Genomic DNA, 12668 nt, shown 5'->3' with positions numbered 1-12668 from the left:
TTTATTTGGTTGATATTCACCCCCTTGGGGATGTTTTATTTTTTGAATAGGGATATTACCCTCGTTCCTTGAGATGGGATGTGCACCCCTCTTGGGGATGTTCTATTTTTTAAGTAGGGAGATTATCCTCGTTCCTTGAGATGGGATGTGCGCCCCCTTGGGGATGTTCTATTTTTTGAGTAGGGAGATTATCCTCGTTCCTTGAGATGGGATGTGCACCCCCTTGGGGATGTTCTATTTTTTGAGTAGGGAGATTATCCTCGTTCCTTGAGATGGGATGTGCACCCCCTTGGGGATGAAAGGTCAGTGGATGTACCACCCTTGATATGAGATGCCCAACTTTAGGATGGGATAGCCCCCCATTTAGGATGAGGCGATCACGAACCACTGGGTTGAGATGCCCCACCTTGGCGATATATGGTGCCACTGATTCAGTGGCAGCACGAGTTGAATCTTCCGTGATCATACGCTGAAGGTCTTCTTCGGTTATCTGAACCGTTCGAGAAGTAAGTAGAAATTGATCATGTTGAGGACCCAGTGGGGCCTCACGAGGAGGAGCGTTGGCTCCTGCTATAATGAATGAAATGTTTTGGGGGCGATGTGAACCCCCGGGGAGTCGATAACCCTTGGCGAACGAAATATTTTGGGAGCAGATGTAAGCCCCCAGGGAGTCGATAACCCTTGGCGAACGAAATATTTTGGGGGCGATGTAAGCCCCCAGGGAGTCGATAACCCTTGGCGAACGAAATATTTTGGGGGCGATGTAAGCCCCCAGGGAGTCGATGGCGGTGGTGGCATGGGTGGCTATGTAAGCCCCCAGGGAGTCGATGGTGGTGGTGCCATAGGTGGCTATGTAAGCCCCCAGGGAGTCGATGGCGGTGGTGCCATAGGTGGCTCCACATGTGGAGCAGGTGCTGGTATCGCGTTGGGAGCATTTGCTCCCATCGTGGCGATATATTGAGTCACGGCCTCTGTGGCAGCGCGAGTTGAAGCTTCTGCTATCATGCGTTGAAGCGCATCCTCGGTTATTTGAACCATTCGAGGAGCAGGGAGTGGTGGATCGGCGAGTGGTGGGTCCCGAGGGGGATCACCTGAACCTCGCGAGGCGGATCCATGGGATGTGGAGGAGGTGGCAAGCCAGAGCCTCCACGAGGTGGGAGGTCGTTAGATGTGTAATTTTCTCTCCGAGCAGACGCCTCAGGAGGATCTTGTTGGCTACGTGATCTGGTTTGCATCGTTCCCACAGACGGTGCCAAAATGATGATGCTAAAATGTAGATCACCTGGGGTAGTGTAGAAAATGTATTGGGAGAGCAAAGCGGATCAGTAGCTTGACAACTTGATGATCCTGAGGTACCTGCGAGATGAACACACGTGAACTACGCCGGGGGTTGATCCGGCAGAAACCCCTCTGACGCTCAAGTCAGACGTGCTGATCATAGAATTAGTCCAGAGAATACGTATTGTAGTATTGCTCAGTTAATAGGACGTACCTTAATAAAATAAGTAAAACCTCTATTTATATGTCGTTTATTGGGTTGGGTTGGGTTTGTTGGGCCCAAGCCTTACTTGAAGGTGTTTGGGCCTCGGTGATATTGGTTTTCGATATTGGGCTCGTAGCCCAGTAGGTAAAGAAATTGTAGGCCCATTGGGTTGGCCCAATTAGGCATATCAGGTTCCAATATTCTTGGATTGCGCAATAATCGACATTTAAGCACCAATGAGAGGGGTCTGTACCTTCGACTACCTCGGACACGTGGCAGTAACTTTCGGAATCTCTGCAATTTTCGGATCGAAACATTTACTTTTTTACAGGTTCAAATACTCTTGGATTGCGCAATCAACATTTGAGCAGCAATGAGTAGGGTTGTACCTTCAACTACCTCGGACACGTGGCAGTAACTTTCGGCATTCTCTGCAATTTTGGGATCGAAGCCTCTTGAATTGCCCAATCGACTTTTGAGTAGCATCATTTAGCACATCAACATTTTTTTTTTTTTTAAATCTTAATTATAGTATGCAAGGTGTTGAGTGTATATTTTATACTCAATGTATACTTTCTTACGAGGATTTTTGTATACTTTTATTGATTTAATGGTGCTTAATAAGTGGTTTATTGTATTTTAGGTACAACTTGACGATTTGGGAGTTCCAAGGTTGAAACGAGCCAAAAAAGGTCAAAAACGGGCAAAAGCGGAAGAAAACAAAAATATGCTGAAAATTGGCCCGCGCGGCCGTGCCAAATTTAGCCTATTTTTGGCGCGGCCGCGCCAACTGCAGAATGAGGGCAGAAGGTTTCGGCGATTCTCGCGCGGCCGTGTGAGAATTACACTGATTTTCACGCGGCCGCGCCAAAACACGCTGGAGACAATTTTGGACTTTTAATCACACAAGGAAACCTAAATTCTTCTACCAATGGGACATCTATTTAAAGGCAAACCAAGTACGAATCAAAGGACTTTTGAACACAATCTTAGAGCAAGAGGAGCGAGAGAACGAAGAAACGAAGACGGAGAATTGACAAATCTTCATCACAATTCTTCTTTTATCTATATTTTCTTAATCTATGTATTTTTATATTTTTATTATGTTTTTCGTAGAGAACATGAGTAGTTAAGTTTTTAATCTAGGATTTTGTTGGAACCCTATGTGGGGATGGTGAACCCGTTTTCCTGAGATTATGCAATTATGATTTTATGATTATTTCTTTTACTTGTTATGATTGTTAGTGCATGAACCTGATCAATTTATGTGTTTTATCTGTGATTATTGGGATTGACTCGACAGAGCTATTATCATAATTTGACAGTAAGTAAAAGAACCTTCGAGTAGTTTTCACCGGATGAGTGTGTCAATTGCATGTGGTGTCGTAGACATACAGATATCACCTTAGGTAGCCATTTACGAGACTTGTTAGTTAATGCTTTATTCATAATTGGTTTGCATAGACATATAGTGAACCGTCATAATACGCGCGATAGCGGGTTATGAGTAAATTAGTGTCTCGGGTTAATAATCAGGAATCATATATTTCATAATTGATGGGTTTTGGGTGAGCAATTCTTGCATAGGGAAGATGAAATCCTAGGTCCGTTTTTACTTGATATTTTCTCGTGTTTATTTGCTTTCATAATTAGTTTAATTATTTAGTTGATTAAATTTCAGAACCTTGCGTAGGCTAGATAAAAATCATAATTGTTAGAATTCGGTACTTAGGATATGATAATTTGAGTATTCCCTGTGGGATCGACATCCGACTCTCACGAGTCCACTTTTACTATTTGTTTGCGATACGTGCACTTGTGTGTTAGGTATTTAGGCCTAACAAAATGTTAGGCATAAATCACCGATTAAGAATTTTTGCTTGCCGGTTTAATTTCCGAGACAAGTGACAATTAAATCAGAGGTCTGACATTGTACTATTAATTAATTAGTTAACTTGCCAAACATATTTTGCAGAACCATGTTACAAATGGCTAAATATATATATAAATAAATGTATGTACTCCTATTATTGATGAAGGGATTGCTTGAGAGGGAGAAATTATTGATGATGATGAAACTGAAAGCTAGTGAGAAAAGAAAGAGCATGAAATTATTGACTTGAATTAATTTGGTTCCATTATATGTGACATTATCATAAATAATGTACACTATATATGTGTATATATATATATACACACACACACACACATATATACTGTATGGTCATTGGTTTTACTGGAATTGTTATTGCAAGTCTTTATCAGTACAGAAGAGAGCAGCTTATTTGTTAGGTTTGTATGTATATATACCAAAAAATGGAATCTTTCAGACACTGACACATCCATTTCATGAGCAAACCCTAAATCAAATCTTGTCAAAATTAATAATTATCATCATTTTGTATATAGCTCAGATTCTTGAATTTAGATTAATTATTTTATATATATAATTATCATTAATAATATTATTGGAACGAATAATCGGATTGACTAAAACCGTACGTACCCCATGGAAGCTAAGTCAAGAGAGCTTCAATCATAATTGTGTGACATCTACTCCACTTTGGAATGTTTTGAATGAGTCAATGTAATTAATATCTCCATTAATTTAAAAACAATTTTCTGCTAATTAATTATTGGTTTACTTAGCAGTCTCAAATGTGAAAGGTCTTCGTGTTTGATTCCATGTCATCGGTCCCGATTCTTGACCATGCGATTTAAGAAATGTTGGAGAGAGTACGATGGTTGGTCATGCCGCAATTATCTCTTAATTCCATTTTTCTTTTGTAATTATTTTAATTTTAATTGTATGCTACTTGAGATGATGTAGTGGGATCAGTTGAGTAAACAACTCTTGAGGAAGACCGCAATATAGCAACATATACATTATATATGTGTATGTATATGTTCATCGATTTGTGAGTGAAGAACAGAAAAGTAGTATTAGGTGATATAATTGCATGAAAAGGAGAACAAGACTTGACTTGGTCTAATCCCAATTAATTAAGAATGGATTATCTCCAATAATGGCACATTTAGACAAACCCCAAAAGAGATTAGATAGATTATTAATCTTATTGGCGCGGGACGGGAGGAAGAAAAAAACGGCAAAAGTTGGAAGATTCGTTTCCGAGTCAATGTTCGACTTGTCCAGCTTTTTAAAAAGTCGTATCGAAAAGGCCAAACTTCGTATACTTTTTGGAATTATATAGTATTTATTTTGTTTATTGCATTCTTGATCGAACTAGTTTGCTTACACGAAAGAAATGTCTGGTAGTTCCATAGGAATTGTTTACTCGTAAATAACAAGAGTCGATAGTATTAGCAGTTCGAACTCACTAAACGCATTGAAATATAGCTTTGAAGATTTGACAATTTGGAGAAATTGCAGGTTCAAATTCCGTTAAATGTGCGTACGGTAAATCTGATTTTATCTCAGAAGAACAAAAAACGAAAGGAAACGAACCAAAGGATCCGAATATCAGTTACGACAGAAGTTAACCAATTGACTGAATAGAAGAAATTGGTCTGAATTTGTGACACTAGCATTTTTCATTTTACCTTTTATTTAGTGTTGGTTTACTTGTGTTTTTCTGGATGGTATCTCAAGTACAAATAGGGTGAATCACACATAAAAATCTTAAAAGAAGTGAGTTTCCAAGAAAACAAAAATCCATAAACATTCATAATGTAATGCAAACACGCCTCGTATAATCATACGACTGCTCATATGACTTCAAAGAAGCTACTCGTCATCAAGAACACTCTGCCGCCTTTTAATCTGACAAAAAAACGTAAAACAAATAAAAAAACTAGAAGATGAACATAGGATTAAATTCATTTAAAGAAACAATAGAACAATCAAGAATCGCGACTTACTGTTACTTTGGTTTCTTTAGTCGTTTGAGTGTTGATTTGTTCTAGTAGCGATATAAGCCTCTCCTCCGATACCTATAATGCAGAAATAAATTTAATGCAATTTCATAAAAAATAAAATAAAAAATTATAATAATATGGCGAGAATTTACCTTCTCGACAATCTGTCCCATTTGAGCAGCTCTCAGTATCACATCCTCAACTCCTCTGGCCTTGTCGGGTTTTACCAATGCAATTCGAGCAACTGCACATACGAATGCATACACACGAATGAAAAAGTAACTTCTGAGAAACATAGCCAGTTATTTTCATTCTCACAATGCAGTTATTTTTCAGCACGAATATCTATGTAATACGCATTTCAAGAAGTTGATCATAACAAATTCAATATCTCACGCGTTGTATACGGCATTGAATTTATGTGGTGTCACACAAGTTAAGGGTTCCACTTACGTCTTGCCCGTGCTTCAGGTGTCAAAATCCGAGTAAGCATCAATTGCCTTTGTTCCTCTGCCTCCCTAAATCAATTCCCTCAGTTCAGATCAAGATAATATTTACAGAGGAACTTCCGAAAGGACTTCAACAAAAAAAAAATGACGGGTAAAATTAGATGAAAAGAAGAAAGATTCACATTTTAGCTTCTTCCTGGGCTTTCTGCTTTTCGGGATCTTGACCCCCACTACCCTGCAAGTCAATAATCCAGTCAGCAGAGATTATGCTAAAGAAAACAAACACGAAAACAAAAATATACGTATACTCTACAAAGAAGAACAGAAACAAGAAACAAGAATTACTACCATGCCACGTTGAGCCATTAGCTCCTGCATTCTCCTTTGCCTGATCGCTTCCAATTCCGGGTCAGCCTACAATACAATCAAATTAGTAACATATGACCAAAATTCGGGATATCGTATTCTGATAATCACTATAATCAACTGCACGTGGACGAATCCATGATTAACAGATACAACTTTGATTAACACATTAGCTCTTCGTTATCTCTTTAGTGACAGTCAAGAATCTTGTGTTACACGACGAATGACGAAAAAAGGGACCACAAAAATAGTTCACAGCTACGACATTTGGCTGAATAAGCAGGTGTGTAAAAATACCAACAGAGAATGAAGACGCAAACTAATACACCACCTAAAGCAAACGCCTAAACAACCGTAAAATCACCCAGCTAATCCGAATTTGTTTTCACCATCAGATACCAGAAAACATAGGTTTGCTCAATTGGGAAAACTAATATAGGAACACACAACTCAGCACATTACACCATTAGAATCAAACAGAAACATGTTACAGAAAAGGAATTTCAGAAGCTCACTGCCTTGGCCTGCGAACTGAACGAAACCTAAGTTCCTTAATTAAAGTAAATTATACTCCAAAATCAAAATTTAATAATGAGAAACTAAACATCAAAGCTGCGATATCGCACAGCCCGGAGAAATCATCATGAAGAAGGCTAGCATAATCAGCTCATACACAAATCTAATGAAATCGGAGAAAGAAAAAGAAGATGCGAGCACAATCATAACAATTGATTGAAGCAAATCAATGGAGCTAAAACCCTAGCAACAATAAAAATAATTTCATCGAACAAAAAACAGAATAGAGAAATCCAAAAATAATTTCATCGAACAAAAAACAGAATAGAGAAATCCATTACAAAAACCAGTCTAAACATATACGGGAAAACGTCGCTTACCATTTTATTTCTGCAGATTTGAGTTTTCTGTCTGTGCCAAAAGAAAATAAAAAAATTAAGCGTTTAAAAGCTGAGAAATATTTAATATATCTGTATTTGTAGTCGAATATAACCACGGACCCGCACTTGCGTCCGAATAACGCAGTCGGGTATCTTTATTAACTTCTATATCTAACCCGGTCCATTTGGCGGGTCCTCTCTTGTTCTTTACTCTCAAATTCCCTACAGTTCCGTTTACCGATTTACGCTTTTGGCTCTCCATGGAAGTCGTTAACTTTAGGTGATCTTAATCCTTTTTTTGTTCTTTCTTTCAAATAATAAATTGTTCTATTTGTGTTCTTGGGTATACACATGCATATATCCATACATACTTTACACGCACCAATACATATATATGTGTGTGTAACTGTGTGTTTCCAAAATTGTAAAACTACACACTTGCATATCACGAGGTGTAGCATCTAGAAGACCGTTATTTAATTGAGTAATAAAATGCATTCATCTTCAATTCGATCTCGACAAACTTACAGAGTGCAAAAAAAAAAAAAAAAAAAACAGAAACTAATAAACTAATGTAGGTAACTAATGAGAAGGTGTAATCCTAAGAAGGTGATGGAGATTGAGTCCACTAATCTTTGCAGCGAGTATGAAGTCGTTCTCGGTGAGTCCACCCACTGCGTGTGTCCATATATCAATCTTTACATTATTCCATCCAACGAGATGAAGATCCGGGTGATGACCTGTAACATACAAATACATATGTCGAAAACATAAAGTTCAATAAACGGCCAAACAAAAACGGAGAAAAATGAGCTGATCTTGTATATAAACCCGACTATATAAGATGCCAATAAAATTCGAATCAAAATTGATATACCTACAATAAACGAGGGAAGTTGATAAAGTATAAATCATACCTTCTGCTTCAGCGACGTCAGCTACAAGACGAAGAAACTCCATTCCTTTCACAAACGTCTTAACTTTCCATGACCTGTGGAGCTTGTGTGTACCATCATCATCTTTCACCAGATTCCATCCAGGTACCTAAAATTATAAATTATTGACGTTTTAAATACAACTTATGTAGATAATTAAACGAGTGTATATATATGAATAGGAAATATCCGTGCCCGTTGGATCAGAATGTTGGCAGCCTCGTCAGTCATGGGCTTCAAATCTTTGGAGCTGCATGGCACACACTTCTTGATTGACAAATCTGCGTAAACATGAACATAACAACTATCATCAAATTTTGAATATAATGATCGATAAAAATCAACAACCGCAGCACATGGCTAAACAAAACAAGCAAAAAGCACACGGCACCGGAAGTGAAAAAATTACTGTTTGATTGGATTCCTCGAGTGACATCCAGTAATACTTACGGGAAAGTTATTCCGTTAGTACGGTTTTAAATTGCATTTTATCTTGTCTATCTGAAGATGTACTAACAATTGAAGAATCAAGAGCAGTAGCTCAATTCGACCACTAACCTTGGTTAGTACAAAAAGCCCTAATCCCACTAAGACCGCTAACTCTTGGCAAGCATCCAGATCCATGACGTTTATCAGGTACACGAATACTCGAGCTGTACGCAGACACAAACATTTTCGGACAGCATTGTCATATATACATATATATATTAGACCTCATTACAAGGCAATCTAACTAATTTATGAGCTGTAATTACTAGCATGAGTTGCAATTCGAGCTGAATTCAAGTGTGATAGAATATCTAATTGGATCTACCAAAAAAAAAAAAAGAACAAAAATTCCCATATTTGATTAAGCTAAAATTTTCATACGCAACTCAAAACAAAAACTAATACGATAAGCAATGTAAGAGAGAAAATCAGGTTACACAATCAGGTTAAATCGTTACCAATTTTTGCAAGAGAGAGAGAGAGAGAGAGAGAGAGAGAGAGAGAGAGAGAGAGAGAGAGAGAGAGATGGGCATCGAAGAAAAATTACCATCCATTGTCAGCCCAGACTTTCAGCGAGAGCGGAGCCAATAAAACCTAAATGAAATCACAGAAAACTCAGTAATCGAAGAGAGAGAGAGAGATTGTGCGTGTGTGCGTGAGACGGAGGGGGAGGGGGGTTGAGGTGGCGGAGGCCGGAGTGACGTACACGTGCCGTGGAAGAGAGAGCGCAAAGACGAGACTGAAGCGTCATTTTCTTAACGGCGATTTCTAAGTGGGACACGTTTATAACGCCGCTTGAGACGGTCCGTTAATGGGCCCGAACCACTACGATTATGGGCTGGGTTACATAAACGGGCCTGCTATATGATGGACTTTTTCAGTTTTGTAGTTATACGAAAAAGGCCCACTATTTCCCTTGAATCATGTTTTACTAATTAAATATTTAGTTTCTTAATACATAAATCTTTACACATTATATATTATTAATTAAAAAAAAAATTTATATATATTGGAAATACTTATATATCTTGTATTAGAATATTCCCGGATAATCTATTCGGAATTTCTACATTTACAAAGTAGTGGTGAAAACCGGAATGAAATATTTCGAATTTCCCCTTGAAAATTTTCGATTTCGGAACATTATCTTTCATTTTGAATTCAGAAAGTTCTAATTTCCAAATTTTCCGATTATTTTTCAAATGAATTGGAATAAAAATACTATGGTTCGATTTTCCATTCGATTCTAGATTTCTGACTACTCTAACTTATTTCCTATGATAAGACTTATAATATTAATATTATTATTCATTTTGTATTGTGGGTCAATAAGGTCATCATGATTGGAATTTTCAAATTCCACCGATTACAAAAATCCGAAAAATTTCGATTTTAAAACAAGTTTTTTCATTTCAATTCCGAAATAATGATTCCGATTTTCTAGAATTTATCGAAGCAAAATTGGAATTAGTATTTCATTTATTGAATAAAACTTGACACACCGAAGAAAACTTGAGACTTGCATAAAGCGTTCTTCTCTCTCTCTATCTCTCTCCGTCTCCGAAGGACGAGCTCGGCAATCTCCGCCCTAGCCTAGATCTTCTCCGCCGATCATGGTTCTCTCTCTCTCTCTCTCCTCTCTCTCTCTTTCTCTTTCTCTCACACACACAAACACGCACGCATACGCAGCAAAATATTTACTCTGATAATTTTTTTCATGCTGATAAGAAATGCTGTAAATCTGTTACTGTATAACCTTGGGCATGCTGTTATTTCAGTGGCACCACCTGTATCCGCTGATCTCTCCAGAAAATTCTCTATTTTTTTTTTTTTTAAATTATTATTGTTTATTTATATTTTAGCCTCTTTTTTGTCGATCATAGCTGGATTCAGTTATTCCTTAAAACTCATTCCTAAACTTATCAACCCGAGGCTTGCAAAAGTTCAATTTGTATATCTGAAGCATGGATTTTAGATTAGTTGAAATTCGATAATCAGTGTTTCTGTTTTAGAATTTACTTGAATTATATATATTTTTTTATCATAAATCCCTTGCACGAATTTCTATGGTGTTGCTGATTATAATTTATAAGTAATTATGATTATTTTTTTTGGTTTCTTTTAGTCATTGCTGCTGTTAATTATTTATGTGACTTAGCCTCCTCTAATTATCTCAAATTAAGGTGGTGTTAATAGCTGTAGTCTCTGTTTATTAAAGAAGAAAATGAGAAATGAAGACTGTATTGTGCTGTTGAAAAGATTACGAGGAATAGATAGCACTCGAACACGGCAACCCGAAAATTTTAATTTTGTGCGGATCGTATTTTGTAGTGCATGCAAGCTTGACATACAACTAAAAAAAATATTATCCGAATTCTCATATTTACAGTTTTACAATGATTCTTCGTATATTGAGAAATTTACTTTTACCAGGATTTATGCCCGTCTGTGAAGAATATTCTTCTTCTCGATTCAGAAGGGAAACGTATCGCTGCTAAGTACTATTCAGATGACTGGCCTACCAATACTGCAAAGGAAGCTTTTGAGAAGACTGTATTTACCAAGACTCAGAAGACAAACGCTCGGACTGAAGGTGATGCTGCTCTACGACTTTAAAATTTTGCATAATTTGGTAGCAATTATTTGAATTATTTGAATTCTATTATTATTTCCAATTTACGACGAGCATGCTTGATTATAATTAACAGAGCTTCCGCCTCAAATGTATATCACTAATATACATACTAAATTAGACGTAATTATGTCAATATTGATACTCTTTCTGGGGCTGGTTACCTCATGCCATCTCGTTTGCTAATAATTGTATATATATTTTGTATTTGCCTTTTAAATCGTCATTTGTCTTATTTAGAATTCCTCCGTTATTCCTCATTTCTTGAGGCTGCTTGAGACGGTGGTTTTTTTCTTATGTTAAGTTTGGACTCGAGTTTCCTTTTCTGATGTTTTATTACCTTGTCACAGTGGAGATAGCTATGTTTGAGAACAACGTTGTTGTCTACAAGTTTGTTCAAGATCTTCACTTTTATGTTACTGGAGGTGAAGATGAAAATGAAGTCATTTTGAGCACAGTTCTTCAGGGATTCTTTGATGCCATCGATATTCTGCTTAGGTAGTTACCATGCATTCATTATATTTGCCTCTAGTGATATTTGCTCCTTTATTTAATTCGTATATGTTCTCTCCTTTCTTTCTGGCTGCTTGTTCCAGGGGCAATGTTGAAAAGAAGGAAGCACTTGAGAATCTTGATTTGATTCTCCTATGCATTGATGAAATTGTTGATGGCGGGTAAGCATATGCTTCTCTACTACACACGCCTTTAGATTTCACCATCAAATTTTCTCCCCATCAATTTTTTTCCCCATCACATGTCATACATACAGTAACAGAACAAGAGTATTTGAAAAAATAAATTTTCTATTGTTTCGTATTCTGAGAAAAAGGAAAATAAAATGTTTGATCATGTTAATTTTATAACCTTTTGATTTATGCAGAATTATCCTTGAAACGGATGCAACTACTATTGCCGGTAAAGTTGCAAGTCACAGCATTGATTCCGGAGCACCACTTTCTGAGCAGGTTTGTAACTAGCTTTTTATTACTTCTCAAATTTGGATCCATGGCAAGAAACTAAATAAATATATTTTTTTGTGGTAACTGATGATCTCGGATTTTGACTTATGCAGACATTAAGTCAAGCAATAGCAACTGCACGCGAACATCTTACAAGGTCTCTTCTGAAGTGACAACTGTCCATGGATTAATCCGCAAAGGTTTTTGAAGTTGCCTGTTTTTCTTTAGGGGTAAAAAAACAAACATATCGTAGGTAGGAAACAAAAAATGAGATATTTGCAGGATGCTGATCAAATTTCCAATACTTAGTTGTGTAATTTGCCTGAACTTTCTTAAATGTGTCGAGATACTGATCCAATGAACTTATATGGCAAAGCGAAGTAAAAGGAACTAGATCTAATTGTATTCTTTGTGCTCGGTTTAAGCTTTACTTGATCTTTACAGTATAAAGGTAATTTTTTTTAATTGCAGTATATGCAGAATAACTTTTTTACTACATATAAGCAATATAATTATATTCATTTAGATAATTATAAAAGCTTCAATCAAGAAACATTGAAGATACATCTTCCCATGTTAAAAG

The 12668-nt window shown here is 37.0% G+C and overlaps 3 protein-coding genes across 4 annotated transcripts; 1 reads left to right on the top strand and 2 right to left on the bottom strand.

Annotated features, from left to right (window-relative positions):
• Positions 1 to 5006: 5006 nt before the first annotated feature.
• Positions 5007 to 7204, bottom strand: LOC105951390 (double-stranded DNA-binding family protein). 2 transcript variants are annotated; one of them, XM_012974813.2, is made up of 7 exons: positions 7071 to 7204; positions 6157 to 6222; positions 5991 to 6043; positions 5813 to 5877; positions 5512 to 5603; positions 5363 to 5434; positions 5007 to 5264 (listed from the first exon to the last, which is right to left on the bottom strand). In XM_012974813.2, the coding sequence occupies exons 1-7, from the start codon at positions 7071 to 7073 to the stop codon at positions 5229 to 5231; spliced, it is 387 nt and encodes a 128-aa protein (XP_012830267.1). In that variant the 5' UTR covers positions 7074 to 7204; the 3' UTR covers positions 5007 to 5228. The 2 variants fall into 2 exon arrangements, with proteins under 2 accessions (XP_012830267.1, XP_088678157.1); XM_088822031.1 differs by having other exon boundaries at positions 6154 to 6222; positions 7071 to 7156.
• Positions 7205 to 7525: 321 nt separating this feature from the next.
• LOC105951593 (Transcriptional coactivator/pterin dehydratase) lies at positions 7526 to 9302 on the bottom strand. Its single transcript, XM_012975048.2, has 6 exons — positions 9201 to 9302; positions 9042 to 9088; positions 8564 to 8658; positions 8201 to 8286; positions 7988 to 8114; positions 7526 to 7810 (listed from the first exon to the last, which is right to left on the bottom strand). The coding sequence occupies exons 1-6, from the start codon at positions 9243 to 9245 to the stop codon at positions 7653 to 7655; spliced, it is 558 nt and encodes a 185-aa protein (XP_012830502.1). The 5' UTR covers positions 9246 to 9302; the 3' UTR covers positions 7526 to 7652.
• A 510-nt stretch (positions 9303 to 9812) lies between these two features.
• Positions 9813 to 12550, top strand: LOC105951389 (coatomer subunit zeta-1). The gene is made up of 6 exons (XM_012974812.2): positions 9813 to 10110; positions 10928 to 11087; positions 11477 to 11624; positions 11723 to 11800; positions 12007 to 12091; positions 12199 to 12550. The coding sequence occupies exons 1-6, from the start codon at positions 10108 to 10110 to the stop codon at positions 12256 to 12258; spliced, it is 534 nt and encodes a 177-aa protein (XP_012830266.2). The 5' UTR covers positions 9813 to 10107; the 3' UTR covers positions 12259 to 12550.
• The last annotated feature ends 118 nt before the right edge of the window (positions 12551 to 12668 follow it).

This window comes from Erythranthe guttata, chromosome 8 (assembly GCF_056151865.1).
Source record: "Erythranthe guttata isolate IM_541 chromosome 8, IM_541, whole genome shotgun sequence".
Classification (NCBI taxonomy): Eukaryota; Viridiplantae; Streptophyta; class Magnoliopsida; order Lamiales; family Phrymaceae; genus Erythranthe; species Erythranthe guttata.
This window is presented reverse-complemented; position numbering and strand designations above follow the sequence as displayed.

Bases quoted from the DNA above. Each gene is read 5' to 3' on its own strand.
- LOC105951390 (XM_088822031.1), bottom strand. The intron at 5,878-5,990 runs GTGAATCTTTCT...GAATTGATTTAG, and splicing joins GCCCAGGAAGAAGCTAAAAT to GGAGGCAGAGGAACAAAGGC. The intron at 5,265-5,362 runs GTAAGTCGCGAT...TTTTTTTGTCAG, and splicing joins CTAAAGAAACCAAAGTAACA to ATTAAAAGGCGGCAGAGTGT.
- LOC105951389 (XM_012974812.2), top strand. The intron at 11,088-11,476 runs GTGATGCTGCTC...ACCTTGTCACAG, and splicing joins GACAAACGCTCGGACTGAAG to TGGAGATAGCTATGTTTGAG. The intron at 12,092-12,198 runs GTTTGTAACTAG...TGACTTATGCAG, and splicing joins GAGCACCACTTTCTGAGCAG to ACATTAAGTCAAGCAATAGC.
- LOC105951593 (XM_012975048.2), bottom strand. From the start codon at position 9,245: ATGACGCTTCAGTCTCGTCTTTGCGCTCTCTCTTCCACGGCACGT. The intron at 9,089-9,200 runs GTACGTCACTCC...GATTTCATTTAG, and splicing joins CTCTCTCTTCCACGGCACGT to GTTTTATTGGCTCCGCTCTC. The intron at 7,811-7,987 runs GTATGATTTATA...TGTATGTTACAG, and splicing joins TGACGTCGCTGAAGCAGAAG to GTCATCACCCGGATCTTCAT.